A 20,350-nucleotide genomic window follows, 5' to 3' on the forward strand; every position below is an offset into this window, starting at 1 on the left:
TGTGACTACTGCAAGTCACCTATTCATCAAGTTATGTTACCGTTTCCCAATTGTTATTAGAGTTCTTATCTAAGCAAGGAGACACGGAAAGAAGTTCTCAGTATATCTGCTCAGAAGGTCGCACCCAACTCCGAGGTTCTTTATTAACACAGCTCTTTTATACACTCAAAAGACAGGCGTTAGAAATGTTGAAACAAAACAACAACTTCCATAAAAGGCAATTTCTAAGTGTCTTCTGCTTTTAGAGTTGATGTGGCAGATGACCCTTACGACATGGTTTCCTCTTATGTGTACGTGACTGCACCCATCCGGACTTAAGGATGATGTGTCTTTAAGATACTGAGAATAAAACAGACGATAAGCATTTAGTGAAACATACTGTCAACCATCTTGGTTTCTTATACCTTGATCCTCACACCCTGAAGACACCAGCTGCGGGAGAATGCCTCTGATGCACATTAATTTACATGGACTCCTTTGCAGGTAGGCTGGGGCAGCACATACCCTGAGTTAGGGATGTAGGAAAGAATGTTTCCGTATGCTGGACTTTGTAATGCCTTTTGCACTTTTTCCAAGTAAAGTTTTAAAATCTTGTTCCCGCCTGGTCTGAAGTTACTGAAAGGGGTGTAATGCAAGTAACTGGCACCAATGTACAGCTCAGGTCACTAAGGTACTTTGGGGTATAAAGACATCAGTACCAGAGTTAATGCGGTGTGCAGATACAAGTGGTTACCTAGGGTAATGGAAGGTCACCAAGCAGCCTTTCATTTAGCGTGTGCCTGGGATAGGTGGGATAGCTGCATGAAGAAGGGAGATGATGTTGGCATTCTCTCCATGAGTGGCCCTTCTCCTATAGCAACAGGAACAGACTCATGCCACAGAGGTCCCCAGCCTATTCCTAGGTACGTAAGAGATAAGTAAAGTAAAGTTTGCAATATCACGGCAGGACCCCCATACCTTTACTGGGAGTGAGGTAGTGGTGATACGCTGGACAGGTGGATGTGAACAATGCTCAGCATGTCCCTCCTAAATGCAAGTTACAGAGAAGATGTACATTGTCACGGGGGCCAAGAGTTAACTGGAGAACTTGCATGACCTTGCAGGAAACCCATGTAGAGGCGAGCAGCACCCTTTCATATTTGTTTTTTGGTACACTTTTAGGACATCACATTATATTTAAAGGGGTTAGATTTTCTTTTTTTTTTAAATCGCAATCATGTTATACTTACCTGCACTGTGCAGTTTGGCCCCGATCCTCCTGTTCTGGGGTCCCACAGGGGGTTTCGGCTCCTTCCCGCTAAACCTAACCCCCTCTGGTAAGCTCTTTCCTGAGGGGGTTAGCTTGCGGGCGCGCTCCCGTGTCATACACTTGGCGTCCATAGTCACAAAGTACATGACTCGGTCCCGCCCCCCCCGGCGGCCTCGTCATTGAATGTGATTGACAGCAGCATGAGCCAATGGCTGTGCTGCTATCAATCTATCCAATCAAGGGCCAGACTCATCGGAGAAGAGGACACCGGGGGACACGCACAGCAGGTGAACGGGCTCAGGTAAGTAAAACGGGGGGGCTGGGGGAGCCCATGACAGCGAGGTGTTTTTTCACCTTAATGCATAGGATGCATTAAGGTGAAAAAACACAAACCTTTACAACCCCTTTAATTATTTATCAATAGGTCGCGTGAAGATTTTCACGGTTGTTTTGCATTTAACTGGAGAACAGTTATGGTGCAATTGTACACGGTGTAGATTCATCTCTAAAAGCAGAGGTCCACCTTAAAGTCGAGTATTCTCCCAGGGCATTAATGAAAATGACACAAAAGAAAAGGTACCCCATGTGCTGTAAAGTGATACTGCTACAGGTGCCTAGCATAGCCCAGAAGAACCCACCCTTGCTTGGCGCCCAACAATGTGGGGGACATGGAGGACATGACGACCACCACAGCACCCTACCGTTGCTACACACGTATCCCATAATAATCGTTTTTTTTTTTGGTTTACATATCAAGCAATTGCTCCCTAGGGGGGACTTTTCCGTAGATAGGCCTGAAAAGTTCTTAGCACAGATCCATCCTAAAGCAACGCATGCACAGAGTTATTTTATTACATTGAACATATAGTATTTACCCTGTGACTGGGGAGACTGAACTGATGCATTAGGTAGCATGCTACTTTGTTTCTGAAGAGCCTGTACAAATATGACAAAAGTACATTATGGAGTCTGTTTACACCACTTGCACAGAGAAAAACAACAATGCTAAAATAAAAGGGGATCTCATTTTATGTAATATGATTTATGATCCTATTATTTCCCACAGGTGCACAGTTCTCTGGATACAGTGATGAATGGGATGCCAGATCTTCTCACCATGACAAAAGACCTAAAGTGAGTATGATGATTTCCACTGTCCATAACGATGAGTGCAAACAATAAAGACTTCATTCAGCCTTCTTTTTAAAGCAGTATTAAACCCAAAATGAAAATTTTAATATATTGCAGCTTAATCATTATTAGATGTAGTGTCTGCATTTGTTTTCTTTTTTTAGGCTTTTTCTCATCTGTTTTCACCAGGTGATCTCGCCAGTAAAATACCTCTTTTATTACAATGCCCCCACTCAGGATGAAGGAGCACAGGGGGCACTTTGGACAGCAGCATTGTCAGTCTGGGGGAGAGCAATCTTAGATGTATTAGCAAATTAAGATACACTAACAAATTGAAGCTGAACTCCAGCTAACACTACTAATTACAGCAACAGTTTTGTTCCTTTTGGGATAAAGATTTTATGTGAATAAATAAAAGCTGACCACTGTAAGCACCCCTATCGGTGCTAAATGGTTTGTCTCAACCCTCTAACTGCTACATCCGCACGACTGCTCTTTCTGTTGAAAAACAATGCACTTACTGGCCAGGTGATAATAAAGGAAGGAAATCCTAAAAAAAGAAAGCAAATGCAGCCACCACATCTAAGTGTTGGTAAGCTGCAATTTAATGTTTGATTTTGGATTTAATAGGGCTTTAATTTGAAATTACCATGAGGTGTCTTTATTTTATGATGCCTGCATTCGCATGTGCTTGCCTTTATCTGTGAATGGAGACCACATGTCTGACACCCTTCATAGAGATAGGTTGCAACACACCTATTCTTGGGAGCCCTCTACCCACTACTCCTTTAGAGAATATCAAGAAAACAACAGCATACTACTAATTCCTTATCACTGTTTTTTGCTGCATAATGTTGCAGAAACTTGTTTTGTATGTATTACTGGGCTCCATACACAAAAGGAACACGCATATAGGCAGAATCAGATCCTTCCTGGTGTCTTCCTTCCAATCAGCTCTGCAGGACCTCTGGGTTCAGCTTCTCTCTCTCTAGGCCCCCAGGTCGACCACTCAGAGCCACACGCCCACCTCCGCAGAGGAGAGGGCAGGCGCCCCCTTCCTCCTGGACTCTGTTCCCTGGCTCAGTTAACTCTGAGGACATGTACTCTGGCCTTATATAAAATATCCCAACATGCAATTCAGCACTTTCCCTCTGCCATTTGCCATGGCTGTAGGAAAAAGCCAATGCAATCACTTGTCAGGTCCCCTCCCACTGTTCAATATGCCTCCCTATGCCTCCCAGTGGGGGACAGTCAAAACAAGCTGAGCTGCACCTGAGTACAATGAACAGACCTAACCAATAGATCCTACTCTCTGGTAGGCAGAGAGCACTTTGTTTTACCTGACCGTCTTCTTGGTAAGCAGAAAGATCAAAGACTAAACTCTCCTCTAGCACCTACCTAGGAGGGTGTTACACACATGTATCAAGCTTCAGGTGTTTGTTTCCTGGGCTGGGCAAGGGGAGGAAATTGTGCATTTCCAGGCACTTCCATTAAACTCTATGGGGCTAAACACATCTGAATATGGTGAAATAAAATTGTACTTTTTGTCGAATAGAGTGATTGATCGTACATAGAAAACAAGCAGAAAAATGCTCAAGTGTGAATAGGGGCATAGCAGATCTTGTGACGTGCTCCCTTTTCTGAATGTAATCTCCAGCAATCCACCACCACTTTCATTTTAGGATTATAGGAACTGATGTATATCTCTTCATTCTAGTTTAATGGCAAGCTGCTCTTATGAAAGCAGCAGTGGCAATTATTCTGTATATTTCTTCTAGTTCATGAACCCACATATTTGTCTACAGTAAGAAATGATGGTATAATATTAATATTGTAGTGACATGATATTCATATTCTAAATTGGCAAATTAATACACAGGTCAGTAACTCACCCTTTGGCTTTGTCTTGGCACAGGCTGGGCAAGCTTGTTTTCCTTTTTAATGCATGTACGCATTATTTAACCCATAGGCCATAGTGCCACTGATTTGTGTGCAGCCGCGTCTATATCTTATTTACTTGTGATTTGTCTTGCTAGTGAATCTGCATATTAGGACTCGGGGGGAAGGACTGCAAAACTTAATGTACAATGACCTTGGAAAGCATGACCCTTATTAAAGTCTATTTATAATTTTACTTTTCCTTCCCAGGGGCAGTTTTCTATTTACTAATGACTATTTTAAAGCAGAATTCTCTTAAATTGTAAGGGCTCAATTTGACATATGGCAGCACTTGCCACCCCTGTGTAAAATGACCTGCAATTTTCAGAGGGTGGTTGACAGGCAGCTGGGAGGCATTGCCTCCTTGCCACCTGCTCTAATGGCGGCCTCGTCATGTATACAGCCCTCAGCGCATGTCCTTCTTTAAGTGGATAGTTGGGGGGGGGGGGGGGCAGAGAAACCGCAGCTTAACTGCCTGCATTTACTGGCCCCTGGCTGTATGCCTGAACATGGCCCTAAAAATGACAATTACAGATATTACTTGTATATGCTTGAGTTATGGTGTGACCTGTGCTCTTATCCCTAAATTTGTGACTGCCTATGTCTTTACCTTTGACACACAAGATCAGCAGAAAAAACCTTTTGTCCTCTCTGCACATGTGGATACACACATGTCAAAGTCCACTGGGGAGTAAAGAAAACTCACCCCTCTTTTCAGGTCTCCAGTTTTTTTGGAGTGAGACTCCTACCTACAAAAAAACATTTCTTTGCCTTCACCTAGGTTTCCAAGATTTGTTATTCAACCAGCACTATATACTGTGCAGTTTGATATAACCAGGACTGAATTCACAATGGGCCATTCAGGGCAGCTTCCCCTAGCAGAGGCGTATTTAGAATCTTCAGGGCCCCGGTGCAAGAAACCATGAAGGGCCCCAACCATTGCTAGGTCTACAAAAGATCTGGGACTAGAGCCCATACCAGTGAAGTAAGGAAAGTCATATGCTTGGACGGGCATACACATATATATAACGTACATGTGTGTGTGTATTTACATAGAAAATATTGTTACATATCTGAGTGCGGATCCCCCCTTACATCAGGGTCCCCTCTCACTTCTTGCAAAAAATTCTGCCTCTTACTTTATTGAAAGATGGCAGCCTGAGTTGGAGTTGGACTTTAAGCAACATATTGTACCTGAGTAAATATTTATTTTACTTTACTCATTTATATAGATCCAAAACCTTTCATAGCGTTTTACAGAGTACACGGAATAGTAAAATGGAATGAACAAACATGACATTATGGGTTGTCATAGAAAACAGAAGCATAGAAAATCCATGCAAACAATGGAAGGCATATAACCTACATTACAACACAGCAATGCTAACTGTTTACCCAGATTATGTCTAAAACAACATTTCTTGTCTGACCATTAGTCTGTATATGGGAAAATTTTGTAATCGGGAGAAAGAATGAGCTAGACTATAAATCATACTGTATGCGAGGTGCATTCTGATCTTTCACGCAATAATCCTCTTATAGAAGTGAAGTTCGCAAGATTGCTGCCAAGGCCAAAGATCTGCCTTCATCGAAGGAAGCAGCAAATTCTTCCCCTAATCCAGCCTCTGCCAAAGAAGTTAAGGAGGATTTTGTTAAAATAAAGAGAAGCCTGCAGGACCTGGTCAAACGTTCGGTGAGATGATGGAAACAAGTTACTCTGGAACTAAAATTAATATTTTTGTTTAAAACGTGGCTATGGCAAAATATAAATGGACTGCTATCCCAACAATGATCTGTTCAATGCCTTATAGCCTTGCCTGTCTTTCATTAGAAGTTAGTTGTGAATCTTTGTTTTTTTTTTTTTTCATTTAATTACAGTTTTCTAGTTGTATGAGTTTTTTCATTTATATGATTTATACTTTTTTTCCTCACCAAAAAATCACACATTTTTCCAATTAGATTCAACTGGAAAATGGGATGTGTACATTATGTAAACATACCTTTTATGGGAAATTATTAGCTTAAAAAAACAGCAACAGACACACAAAATAAACACTAGCGCTACTCTTTTTCATTAAAAAAGAATTAGGTTTCATTTCCAGAGGTGAGGAGCATCCTGACGACTCTCGTGATTATTAAAAGATGACTAGTATCCACCACGACTTCCATGCTAATTATTTTAAGGTATTGGCCCCGTGGGGGTCTTACACTCTTCCAACTTTGCATCTGACCAGCCTGGGCCTCTCTAATTGACCCCACTCATCTCCCAGTCTGGGGGAACTTTTCCCTTCTGCCCCACTTTTTCCTCCCCCCTTTTTTTTCCCCTTTCACTTCCCTCTTTCTCCCCTGTTTCCTGGTCCCTTTCCCACCCCATTCCCTTTTTTTCCCCTCCCTTTTTTTCCCCTCCCTTTTTGTAGATTTCTCCCCTATTCATGCATCAGGCCCCTTTCATGATGCCGGGCACATGAATTACAGCAGCGGAGGTTGTTTTTTTAAGCACCTGATTAGAGCTAGAGGCTCTAATAGGCTTCAAAATAGGGTGGGCTCGTGGCACAAAACATTGCGCCAGGAGCCCACTCAGATGTTACAACAGCGAATGAATATGCGCTGTTGAAGCACTGATCCTCAATCCGGCCAGTCAGAAGCAGGTCTGAGGCCCATTTTCCGATTAGCCAAACAGAGAAGAGTCCCAATTTGCCCAATTGGAGGAAATGGAAGCCGCCACAATGCCCATGGAGAGCAGAGGAAGGGAAAGCCGCCACCAAGCAAGGGAAGCCACCAGTGAAGTGCTGCCCACCATAGATGGGGTAAGTGCACCAGACCCATCCGACCGACTATTTGCTGCCCCCCCAAAAAAAATTACCACCAGCCACCACTGCATCCAGCTAATAGCTGCAGTTAGTGACAGACATTTGTCTAACCATGATTACCCACATCTACCCATCTGTCCTTAACCGTAGATGATCACAGGATGTCAGATTACATCCAAACATCTACAGACAACTACTGTTGCCAGCAGCCTGTCATTGCTTTGTGTAGGCTAAGTAGGCAGATATTTGCAAACACCTGTAATTCTGTCCACTGGAATTCTTTGAATTTTGACACCAGAATTTGCACTATAGCCTTAAAGCAATGTTCCAGTCGAAATTCTTTTTTTTTTTTTAAGTCAGCAGCTGCAAACACTGTAGCTGCTGACTTTTAATAACACTTACCTGACCAGAGAGCCAATGTCGGCCCCCTAAGCCGATCCGTCCATCAGATTGGGTGCAGACGCCACCATTCCAACTAAGGGAAACCAGCAGTGGAGCCTTGCGGCTTTGTGAATGGCCAGCTTGTCTTCTGGGACACACACAGGTCCCAGAAGACAACAGGGGGCTCACCGCAGAAGAGGATGTGACGTCCTTGGCCACGGCCCAGCTGGTTCGGAAGTACTTACAAAAAAGGTGCGAGAGAAAGTAAAAAATTATTTTTAAATATCCAAAAGCGAGTGGTGGAGAGGTGGTCTTTCATTTAAGACCACCTTTGAAATTGGGTGGAACTCCACTTTAATTGCGAGTGGGAATGGCGCCCTAAAATTAGTTGTTATTTATATGGTCAGATCAAGTAGAAATCACAGTAATATTAGACACCTCCTAGCCACTTCTTTTCCCCTAAGGTTCCAACTAAACCACGCTTATCTAGAGAAGAGTTTTTCCAGTAAATCTTTCTTTCTACACATATGACTTAAACATAGAAAAGTTCAGTTCTAATGCAAGAAGCTCCTCCTTTGGCTGAGAAAGTAAGAGCCAAATGTATAGCGCTCTGTGATAAAAGGCAGAATAGTCCAGTCAACAATGTTCTGGTTCTTTTGTTTCTCACTCACTGTACTACCAAATTATATGAGTAACACAGTGGCCTGCTTTTGCTTTCCTGGTACCATCAGTTGGCAAAATCTGCTGTGAAAGCCACAATAAAACGTGGTACTTCCAGGTTAGGTTGGTAAGTGTACACTACCCCCTGCCATTCACTTAGTAGTGCTTGATGCTTGAGCAATAAATCACCAGACCCAAGTTCTGCCACAGAAGGGCTTGCATAGCCCTAAATGTGTGACTTTCACAAAGTCTGTATTTATATAAGAATTTCATGGTGTCTTCAGTACCTGGATCAAAATATCAGGCTGGGAACAAAGGAACAGGTACCTTCCGGTGCCCACTTTATAGTCTCTGGGGCTGATATACTGAAGGCAAATAGACTGTGCATTTAGCAAGTGAAGTTGCTTAATGGCTTGGTAAATAAGGTGGTGCTTCACTTTCGCAAAGAATACCCAATCACATGCAAGGATCATTTTAAAAAAAATGCATTTTTACTTGCACGTGATTGGATGATGGAAGTCCGCAGAGCTTCCCCTAATTTACTAAGCATTTACTCATTTACTTGAGCAACTGCACTTGCACGTGCGAAGTGCATAGTCTGTTTGCTCTTAGTTAATCCACCCTTCTGTGTTATTTTATTCCCTTTAAAGTGGAACGTCAGTCATTTTTTCAACTTTCCATCTATTAAATCTTCTGCCCTTGTTGTTTTAACTTTGGATAGTAAAACATTTTTTTCTGCCAGTAAATATCTCATACAGCCCACTTCCTGTTTCTTGTCTGGTAAAAAGCCTAGGCTTATGACATCATGCCCAGCTCTCTCTTACTCTGGTGAGAGTTTGCCAGAAAGGAGGGGGGGAGTCATAAGAGGGCCAATGACAGCTGCAGAGCTGAAGGTGTGCCTCTGTGTAAATCCAGGAAGTGAACAGGCAACAGCTTCAGTTGCCCACAGTTAAAATGGTTGCAGCCAGACTTAGTGGAGGGAGATTTCTGCAGCATATTTGGCAAGTACAGAATCACAGTATATATAAAATAATATGCAAAGTGGTTGGAGGGAAGCTTCAGAATGGCAAAGATGTTTTTAGTACAAATTATGTGAGCAGACTGCAGTTCCTCTTTAAGTAACATTCTGAATAGCCTTTAAATTCATTCCACTTTTAGTCAATCCATTTAACTTTTTTTAATTTGCTCCTGCTTTGAATTACCTTGTTTTCTTACTTTAACATTTTCCTGTTATTAGCCTAATATCTTTCCTCTGACTGGTGCTCTTTATTATTTTTCACCAGGAATTGGCCCCACGATGTCCTTCAAGCACAGCCCAAACCTCCTGTTTGTCCAGTAGTGTTTTCCTGGCATTTCTGCTTTTGCAAAGTATTTTTACTGTAGCTTATATATTATTCAGGTGAGTCATTTTCATCTTTCCGTGTGCTTCTCAAGAGGTATACATCTTATCATAGGACTGCACTGGCAAGTGTTTGATGTTTAGTTGTACACAGTTGTGTATTTAGCTCTTCCCATTCATGAATATTTATGTATAAAATGATATGTGTTAAGTGTAAACTGCCATCATCTGAAATCATGGGCTTCAACGGACTAGTAAGAAATGTAAAGTGGGACTCCAGACAAATATATATAAATTTGTATTTTGGATAGCATGGTCAAAACTCCCAATCAGGAAATTTCTCTTTGTTTCCTGTCCGGAAGCTCATTGATTCCAGGACAGAATGTGGTGGGAAAACAAAAGCTTAAGCAGGCCATAGATGGAGCGATTTTCTTTCTTGCAACCATGGGTTCACTTGATTCCTCCACCAACACAGTCAGTGTTGATGGCGAAATCCCTCCCACAGAGAGCCATTGTGTTCTCGTGGCTGAGGGAGCCGTCCCTGCTGGGAGAATGTAGTGATTACTGCTAAGTGGCTATTACAGCTGCTAGCAATAATTGCATGTAAAATCTGACAGGCTGGTTGTACCCAAGTTGACTGATTGATCAATCATTGTCCATACATGGTTCAAATCTCAGCCGGTCCCTGCTGTAACGGCCGAGATTCAAACTGTCTATGGCCAGCTTTACAGTTACCGGAACAGGAGAGGAGGGGAAATCTTTCAATGGAAACACCAGTTCTGGTGATTACTATCTAAGAAGGGAGCTCAATTTGGTGAAATTTCCTTCTACTTCCAGTAGTGTATGTGGGGCAGGAAATCAACCCTACCTTACGCTGTTCCAAACTTGTAAAGAACATTTTGGTTGCAGTTATTTAAAGCTCAGAACTTAGTTAAAGTAGAACTATAGGCAAGACTTTTTATTTTCATTTTGGATAGAGTAAAGGAGGGTTATAACCCCTATCAGATTTTTAATAGCCATCTATGTCCCATTGCAGAGATTTCCCTTCACTTCACTTTAACTGGCCATTAACTTGGTCATACAACACTGTACCCAAATTAAATTTATATCATTTTCACAGAAACAGAGATTTCTTTTGGTGGTATTTGATCACAACTAGGGTTTTTATTCGATTTTATACAAACAAAAGTTCAAAAATTTTGAAAAAAAAAATATTTTTTAATTTCTGTTATAAAATATATCCAATAAAATCAAATTTTTTCATATATTTAGGACAAAATGTATTCTGCCACATGTCTTTGGTTAAAAAAAAAAAAAAGAAATCCCAATTAAGTGTATATTGGTCTGCATCTACAAGCCATGGTATATATACTGGAATTTATGCAGCTATAGACGCTTTACTAGTAATGATCAGCAACTTTTAGTGTGGTGTGTTATCTGGTGCCAACCTACACTGACTGGGAGGGACACTAACTGACACTGATGTCGCTAGTGACACTAAGGCGGCGTACACACGCGGGGACTGTCTGCCGAAACTAAGTTCGTCAAACAGTCCGCTCAAACTTTTGAATGAACGAACACGCCCACACACGGCACTTTTTGAGCGGACAAATACGGCAAACTTTGTTCGTCGTACTAAGTCCGCGCAACTTTTGAAATGAGCGGACTCGCCCACACACGAGGCAACAGTCCGCTCATTTCGAGCGCGTGTGCAGGTAGACGGGGCCCGCGACGGAGACGTCGCGGGCTCCGCCGCCTGGAATGGACTTAAAGGGGAACCCCAACGCCGAAAAAAATCGGCGTGGGGGTCCCCCCAAAGTCCACAACAGACCCTTGTCCGAGCACGCTACCCGGCCGGCCAGGAAAGGGGGGTGAGCGAGCGCGCCCCCCCTCCTGAGCCGTACCAGGCCGCGTGCCCTCAACATGGGGGGTGCCTTGGGGAAGGGGGGGCCGCGCGGTCCCCCCCACCCCAAAGCACCTTGTCCCCATGTTGATGAGGACAAGGGCCTCTTCCCGACAACCCTGGCCGTTGGTTGTCGGGGTCTGCGGGCGGGGGGCTTATCGGAATCCGGGAGCCCCCTTTAATAAGGGGGCCCCCGGATACCGGCCCCCCACCCTATGTGAATGAGTATGGGGTACAATGTACCCCTACCCATTCACCTGTAAAATAAAAGTACCCAAAAAAAAACAACACACGAGATAAAATATTTTATTGCACAGCTCCGGGGGTCTTCTCGCCGGACTCCTCCGCTATCTTCTTGTAGCTCTTTTGCTAGCGGAGGAGTCCGGCTTTCTTCCTCCCCGCCGCCGGCCTCTTCTCCCGACTTCGGGGGTCTTGTCCCCCTCTTCGGTTCTTCTGCCGGGCCACCGCGCCTTCTTATAGCTCTTTTGCAGGCGGTGGCCCGGTCTTCTGTCGCCGCCTTCCGTTCTTCTGTCGCCGCCTTCCGTTCTTCTGCCGGGCCACCGCGCCTTCTTATAGCTCTTTTGCAGGCGGTGGCCCGGTCTTCTGTCGCCGCTGTCGCCGCCGCCTTCCGTTCTTGTTCTTCTTCTTGTTCTTCTTGTTCTTCTCCAGGAGATGTTGACACGTCGCTCTCTCCGGCCGGAATGCCAGAGCCGCGCTGAGCGGCCACTTATATAGTGACAATGGGGCGGTGTCACATGGTATATGTCACATGGGTTGGTCACATGGGTTGATGTCACATGGGGACTATGACATCGTAAGGGGCGGGGTCACCATGTGACCAACCCATGTGACATATACCATGTGACACCGCCCCATTGTCACTATATAAGTGGCCGCTCAGCGCGGCTCTGGCATTCCGGCCGGAGAGAGCGACGTGTCAACATCTCCTGGAGAAGAACAAGAAGAACAAGAAGAAGAACAAGAACGGAAGGCGGCGGCGACAGCGGCGACAGAAGACCGGGCCACCGCCTGCAAAAGAGCTATAAGAAGGCACGGTGGCCCGGCAGAAGAACGGAAGGCGGCGACAGAAGAACGGAAGGCGGCGACAGAAGACCGGGCCACCGCCTGCAAAAGAGCTATAAGAAGGCGCGGTGGCCCGGCAGAAGAACCGAAGAGGGGGACAAGACCCCCGAAGTCGGGAGAAGAGGCCGGCGGCGGGGAGGAAGAAAGCCGGACTCCTCCGCTAGCAAAAGAGCTACAAGAAGATAGCGGAGGAGTCCGGCGAGAAGACCCCCGGAGCTGTGCAATAAAATATTTTATCTCGTGTGTTGTTTTTTTTTGGGTACTTTTATTTTACAGGTGAATGGGTAGGGGTACATTGTACCCCATACTCATTCACATAGGGTGGGGGGCCGGTATCCGGGGGCCCCCTTATTAAAGGGGGCTCCCGGATTCCGATAAGCCCCCCGCCCGCAGACCCCGACAACCAACGGCCAGGGTTGTCGGGAAGAGGCCCTTGTCCTCATCAACATGGGGACAAGGTGCTTTGGGGTGGGGGGGGGCCGCGCGGCCCCCCCTTCCCCAAGGCACCCCCCATGTTGAGGGCACGCGGCCTGGTACGGCTCAGGAGGGGGGGCGCGCTCGCTCGCCCCCCTTTCCTGGCCGGCCGGGTAGCGTGCTCGGACAAGGGTCTGTTGTGGACTTTGGGGGGACCCCCACGCCGATTTTTTTCGGCGTTGGGGTTCCCCTTTAAGTCCATTCCAGGCGGCGGAGCCCGCGACGTCTCCGTCGCGGGCTCCGCCTACCTGCACACGCGCTCGAAATGAGCAGACTTCCCTCCGAGCGGGAACAGTTTGCTCATTTCGAAAGTAGCCTACACACGGGCGGATTGTTCGCTCAAACCAAGTTTCAGCGGACAGTTTTTCGGAATTTCCGAAAAACTTTGTTCGTCAAACTGTCCGCTGAAACTGTCCGCTGAAGCCCCACACACGAGCGGACTGTCCGCTGAAACACTGTTCAGCGGACAAAGTTGAGCCAACAGTCCGCCCGTGTGTACGCGGCCTAATACAGTGATCAGTGATAATATTGTACACTGTACTTATGGCACAAATAGGTGACAGGGGTGATCAGAAAGACAATCAAGGGGGTTAACTGTGTGCCTAATAAATTAATGTATGCTGCTTTTACTGAGAGGATCTGGATGTTTTTTCTCCCTGAATTTGGAGTTGATTTTAGGGAGAAGAAACAGCCAAAGCACTGTTCTGTATGTTTGTAAACATACAACTCTGTGCTGTGGTTGGCCACAGCTGATCAGCAGGTATACAGCCAAAATCATTAGCTGTAACCTGCTGACAAATTTGTGGTTTGCACAATTACAGCACAGATCAGGAGTGGGCATGCGCACATGCTCCCGAAAAGCAGAAACCCTACCAGTATGTTGTTGTGCCTGACCTTGTCCCACCTGCTAGCACTCAATGTATTGTTAGTGGGCGGCAGGTGGTTAAGGCATTTTATTATAAGTCCATCAGTTTATAGACCCCTTACCATCACACTTTATTACCTTAAAAAAAAAAGCCTGATCCCCTGCGCTTCTATGTGTACATAAATATATGTGCAAAAAATAAATAAAAAGCTGTAATAAAACATGACCAATAACTCCTCAGGTTTGCCATTGTGTACCTAGTGGCATTCTTATATAACGGTGAAATGTAAAAAGTGGGTGAATGGTGCAGCACTCCCCTATAGGTACAATATACATTTCACAATGCAGGCACACCATATATATAAAGCTTTAAAAATCACTTGAACTGGTGAGATGCATTAAAGCTAGGTAAATAAATCATACAAATAAAAAAAACTGTCAATGCTATAGAACAAAACACCACTGTGCTATGAACAACAGTGACAAACAATATACTCCAATGATTAAATCTACTTGTTAGATTGTAATACGCAAAAGTCCAACTATTCCGTGACTGTAAAAAACACAAAAGCTCCAGTGCCTGCCACCTTCCAAATAATGCGCTCACTTCCATTCAAGACTTACAGCAGGTCAACATGCGCCTTCCCCTTTGAATGGAGGTAAGCGCATAATTTGGAAGGTGGCAGGTGCAGGAGTTTTTGTGTGTTTTTTTTTTTTACACGGAATTCACCGAATAGTTTCTTCATAATTTTGGACTTTTGCGTATTACAATCTAGCAAGTAGATTTAATTATTGGATGTGTATATTATTGTTTGTCACTGTTCTTCATAGCACAGCAGTGTTTTGTTCTATCTCATTGACAGGTTTTCTGATTTGTATGATTTATTTACCTAGCTTTGATTCATCTCACCCATTCAAGTGATTTTTTTAGGGCTTTATATATATAGTGTGCCTGTATTGTGCAATCTATATTGTACCTATAGAGGAGCGCTGCACCATTTACCCACTTTTTAAACTTTATTAACTTCCTGGAAAGACCATAGAGAATAATACAGTCGCTGTCCCCAATATTGAAGGAATACACTATACTGTGTATAAAATAAAAATTGGTGTTTACAGTTTCAATCTGTACCATGCACATTCAAGCAATACAACACCAGTGCAAGCATGTAAAAAAAATCATATGAACAACAATGGATTTTATAGTATAATACACATTTGATGCTTTGAAATCACATGGGAAAAAAGCCTAAAAACAAAACTCCTGTGAGTTTTTGCATTTCCACCAGTTTGACTCCTAATTTGGCAATAGAAGTTATGTATAACCCTTCCATATGTCATTCCTGTTCACCAATTTGTCCTGTGCTGGGTTTAAAATGCAGCTTTTTATGTTTTTTTCTCCTCTGCTGAAAATAACCTCACAATGAATTCTGAAAGAACAGACGGCAAAACAGAATGATCTCAACATACAAATGTGTATCTTAATTATGTGATTTCACATCTATGCCAAGCAAATGTTCCCAGTCTGGGCATCTCCATCAAATGTACATGTTTTGCTGACCCGCATATGGGTGTTTTATCTTGGTGGATAGAAGTGAATGGCTCATTAGTGTTGGTCAGTGGCTACTGCATATTTCATGTAGTCTGGTCATACGTTGAGTTGAGCCTCTGCAAACCTCAGTCATCATTTCAAAGAATTAAACATAAACTTGAGACAGTCACTTTAAAAAGATATTAGCACATATACTTTTTTTTTTTTTAAATAGCAATTTTACTGATTTTCAAAAATGTATCAACAAAGGTAAATTCTTTGTACGATAAGTTACATGAACAAAAGCAAAGTGTTTACAGAGGAAATCCACCTGAGGTGGGAGAAAAATACTACAACTGTAGTCAATGGTACTACAGAATATGTCTAAGTTGAAAAAAACAAAATAAGATTAACCTCAGCTAGAGATCAATGCGATATATAGTAAGTCATTACTAAGATCGCAGTGCAATTTATAACAGCAATTGGATAATAAAGAAGAGAGAAAAGAAGAGGGAAAAAAAAAAGATCTTAGCGGTGACTGGTTCGCTGTTTCAAGGAGGGTCTTCCTGGAGATGCCATAACTCCCAGACTTGGTCATGAGCCTCCAATCTATTTTGTAATCTAACAGTCTTTCTTTCTATCAGTTCCACATCTTTAATTCTAGCGTATAGGGCCCCTGAAGAGGGAGGGGGCCGCCGTTTCTAGCTGAGAGCAATTAGACATCTCGCAGCCGTAAGGATGCGATGAAGCAACTTCCCACAGACTTTGGAGATTGCTTTCGGGGGGAGGTCTAGGAAAAATAACTTTGGTGTCATAGGGAGAGTTGCCCAAAAAAGAAAGGCTGCCCAAGAGTTGCTGGACAGAATGACAAAACGGGGGACAATTAATGGGCAGTTCCAAAAAATGTGAAGGAGGATGGCTTTTTCTGCCAGACAATGCCAGCATCTGTTGGAGCTGGAGGGGTAAATGGAGTGGAGTACATCTGGTGTCAGATACCAAAAAAAAAGGATTTTATATGACTTTCCTTTGTACAAAGTACACAGGGAGCTTTTAGCAGCCTGGGACCAAATAACCTGCCAATCTGCCAGAAAAATCTTGTCTCCCAATGGATCATGCAAGAGAGTTTACCTTGGGTTTGGATGGGGTAAGCATTCAGCAGTTTATAGATATCAGAAATCGTGGCCTTTCATGCCGTGCCTTCTAGAGTGATACGCTCAAAAGAGGACGGGGCCGAAAATTGTAAGTTGGGGGTTATTGCTTGGGCATAATGATGGATCTGTAGATATCTGTAGAACACTTGGCGAGGCAGGCCAAATTTATCTTGTAATTCAGTAAAAGGTAATAGTTTACGAGACCTAGGGTCTACCAAGTGGCCAAAATGGAACAGATTTCTCAATGTCCAAGGAGAGGACATGGAGTAGGTGAGGCTCGCCAGGCATTTTAGGATTATACATGAAGGAGGCCAGCAATGATTTTTCCAAGGAGAGGACATATTGGCGAGACAGCTTACGCCAAAGCATTCTGAGATAACACATTGTTCCTAACACCTGTCTAGGTGCTACCTCTGCATTTGCATTCCAAAGGATGCTATTAGGGTGTATAGGAGCTAACCACAGTTTTTTCAATTTCCGTCCACCTGTTAAATGAACATTGTGTAAACCAGAATGCAATCGCCTGAAGTTGCGTCGCTTGATAATATTTGATAAGATTAGGGAACGTTTGGCCTCCATCAGTGCATGAGGACATGAGCACTGAGCGGGGGATCCTGTGCCGCTTATAATTCCATACATATTGCAATAAATCGGTTTGCAATTTTTTCAAATGGTCATAGGGGACTGGTATGGGCAATTTTTGGAATAAATAAAGAAGCTTAGTGAGTATAGTTATCTTGACAGAAGCTATGTGTCCCAAAAAGGAGACATAATGCTTCTTCCAACGCTGCACCATTAGCCTAATTTGGCGATATGGGGGGGGATTTTCTCCTGATACAGTGTGGTGAAGGTTGGTATGGTGTTTACTCCCAAGTACTTCAGAGGGAAAAGTAGACATTAAGTGTTTAACTTCATCCTCAGGAATGTTAAGAGGGAGGGCACCTGATTTAGAGGCATTTATTTTATATCCCGAGAGAGGACTAAATCGATCAAGTAAGTTTGGCAGGGAGATCCTAGGTTGGGTCAGGGTAAGGATGATATCATCCACAAACAATGACATTTTAAATTCCTTCCCCCTAACCGATATGCCCCGAATGACGGAAGATCTACGAATGGTCGCCGCCAGAGGTTCCACACATAGTGCAAATAGTAAAGGGGAAAGCGGACAGCCCTGCCAAGTACCATTTGTGATGGGGAAAGGCCAAAGGGGGTTTTCACCTGGGACATTGGGTTATTATAGAGATGATTATTGCTTGCAGGAAGGCCCCTTTAAATCGAATATGCCATAGGGTCGCCAGGAGAAAGGAACAATCAAGACGGTCAAATGCCTTTTTCCGCAAGCACATATACCTTTATTGTATGATGTACTGTCTGCACACATGTGCTTTTTAGGTATCTTCATGTTGTCCATACCTAGGCTTCATCTCTCTAATCTCAGAGCTGTTCTGGAGCCCATAGGAATCAGGAAATTTGCCATAGAAAAACTGCAAACAGGATGTATGTTAGCCTGGTGCAGCACTCACTCAGAGGAAGTCTAGCAAGCCTGAATGAAGGGGGGCTTGGATACACTTTATGCACACCTTTATGTACAATCACAGGTACATTTTTATAATGTCTGCACAGTTAGGCTGCCTACTTCTGATCTTTTTACAACTGAGCAGATCCACAAACTGCACTGTGCATTTATGAAAGACAGGAACTACAGGTCTTAGTCCAAGCTGGAAGCTTCAGGCCAGACAGATCCACATGCTCCTATCATCACTCCTCTCTGCTAATGGTATAAAAAAAAAAAGGCAAGCCACACACTGGCAATAAAACAAGCTAGAATCTGATAAGGGCATTATTCTTGACAACTGCTCAGTACATACAGTGGGAAAATTTTTATTTATTTGATCCCATGCAGATTTTGTAAGTTTGCCCACTTACAAAGAAATGGAGGGTCTATAATTATGCACAAGGCTGAAATGGGCTACAAGGCCACCAGCAAGAAGCTTGGTGAGAAGGAGACAACTGTTGGAGGGATTATTCACAAATTTGAAAAATACAAAATAACAATCAATTGCCCTCAGTCTGAAGCTTCATGCAAGATTTTGCCTCATGGGGTAAGGATGATCATGAGAAAAGTGAGGGATCAGCGTAGAACTACACAGGAGGAGCTTGTGAATGATCTCAATGCAGTTGGGACCACAGTCACCAAACAAACCATTGGTAACACAATGCTCTGCCATGAATTGAAATCCTGCAGCACCTGCAAGGTCCCCCTTCCCTGAAGAAGGCACATGTACAGGCACATCTGAAGTTTGCCAATGAACATCTAAATTATACAGAGAAGGAGTGGGATAAAGTGCTGTGGTCAGCTGAGACCAAAATTGAGATCTTTGGCATTAACTGGATTCGCCGTGTTTGGAAGAAGAAAAAAAGCTGACTATGACCCTAAAAACACCATTCCTACAGTCAAGCATGGAGGTGGAAACATTACGCCTTGGGGCTGTTTCTCTGCTAAAGGTACAGGCCAACTTTGCCGCATAGAGGAGCCAATGGACGGGGCCATGTATTGTAAAATTTTGGATGAGAACCTTCTAGCATTTGATATTTCTCCTCTCTTCCTGTGCAGATTACCACAGGGGTAATGATGATGAATGTCCCTAAATCTCTTGGATGCTCTAGCCTTGAGCAGTGCTGGGACAAGGCCATTTGGTGCCCAGGGCGAAGATAGCAAACTGCCCCCCCCCCCCCCCGTTTTTAAGAGGCAGCAGAAGCAAATCAGCAGGCAGTGCTAGCGCAGGATGCGGACCACCCAACCCCCCCACAGTGGAGTCCATCATAGGTGGCAGTAAGGGCAGGGCGGGGGGAGGGGTCGAGGGCTGCCAATCACAGATAGGCACACTGGGACTGAGCTGTCCTTACTGTTTGTGACACTGATGATCAGGAGGAAAGGAAGGAGAATGGATGGGATGGGACAGGGGGTGGATATGAATTTTAGGAAAGTTTTGTCCACTGTCTGCAAAATGCGTCCAAATCGTGGTAAAATCGTGTTGCAATTTTTCTGCGCTTTGCGTTTTCCCACAGCCGGCAGTCAACCTAGTCTGTGTATACTATACATGAGCCCTTAAGTGTTCCTTTTGCACTCTGTGTCCCCATTGCAGGATCTGCTTCTTCTGGCAACTACACAGGGAGTGGATCTTCACTACTTTGACACATACCACAACAAAAACCTGAGAGGTTCCAATCCTTCCCCAAATATAAAAACAGTTCTGGCTGGAGTTCATGTTGTTTTTTTCTCTTCGGGCCTAGATACCACATTTCTTTGCAATTATCCATGAGAAGCTTTGTATATTGATAATAATAATAGCAGTCCCCATTTATGCATTTTAATGATCTCAAGTAACCATAAATTAAATATATACAATATTATACTTGTGTACATTGTAGTACTGAACACACATGTATAAGGCTGAAGGAAAATCCTAGATAAGCCTCTAGACTTACAGTAAGAAAACCCGTGTGAGGAGTATTTCATTATGCGTTTAAGTGGTTAAAAGCCCAGTCAGGCAGACTGAATACCATATGTCCATTGTATCTTATTTGCTTGACTAACCCTTTGACTTCTATAATTCTCAGTATTCCTAATAATGCCGGAGTGACAGCTGAGATTAGCATAGCTGCTTACAGAAATTCAGGTCCAGATTTTTTAAGATATGTCATTAAACATGTTTTTTTTCTTTTTGTCATTCAGATATGTGGATTTATTAGTCTTATCTGTATCATTCCCACAATGTATTTTTACTGTCTAGATTAATTAATATCTAATCATTTGATATACTTTTTATACAAA

At 43.6% G+C, this 20,350-nt stretch overlaps 1 protein-coding gene across 1 annotated transcript in view; it reads left to right on the forward strand.

Moving 5' to 3' along the window:
* The window catches only part of LMAN1L (lectin, mannose binding 1 like), a 108,715-nt gene that overhangs the window by 69,740 nt on the left and 18,625 nt on the right, over positions 1-20,350 (forward strand). The window contains exons 10-12 of the mRNA XM_077473060.1: positions 2,316-2,383; positions 5,861-6,011; positions 9,453-9,568. Coding sequence (XP_077329186.1) covers positions 2,316-2,383; positions 5,861-6,011; positions 9,453-9,568 — 335 coding nt within the window. The remainder of the gene's footprint in view (positions 1-2,315; positions 2,384-5,860; positions 6,012-9,452; positions 9,569-20,350) is intronic.

Source organism: Lithobates pipiens, unplaced genomic scaffold, assembly GCF_037356315.1.
Source record: "Lithobates pipiens isolate NorthernLeopardFrog02 unplaced genomic scaffold, aLitPip1_a1.2 Scaffold_8, whole genome shotgun sequence".
Classification (NCBI taxonomy): domain Eukaryota; kingdom Metazoa; phylum Chordata; class Amphibia; order Anura; family Ranidae; genus Lithobates; species Lithobates pipiens.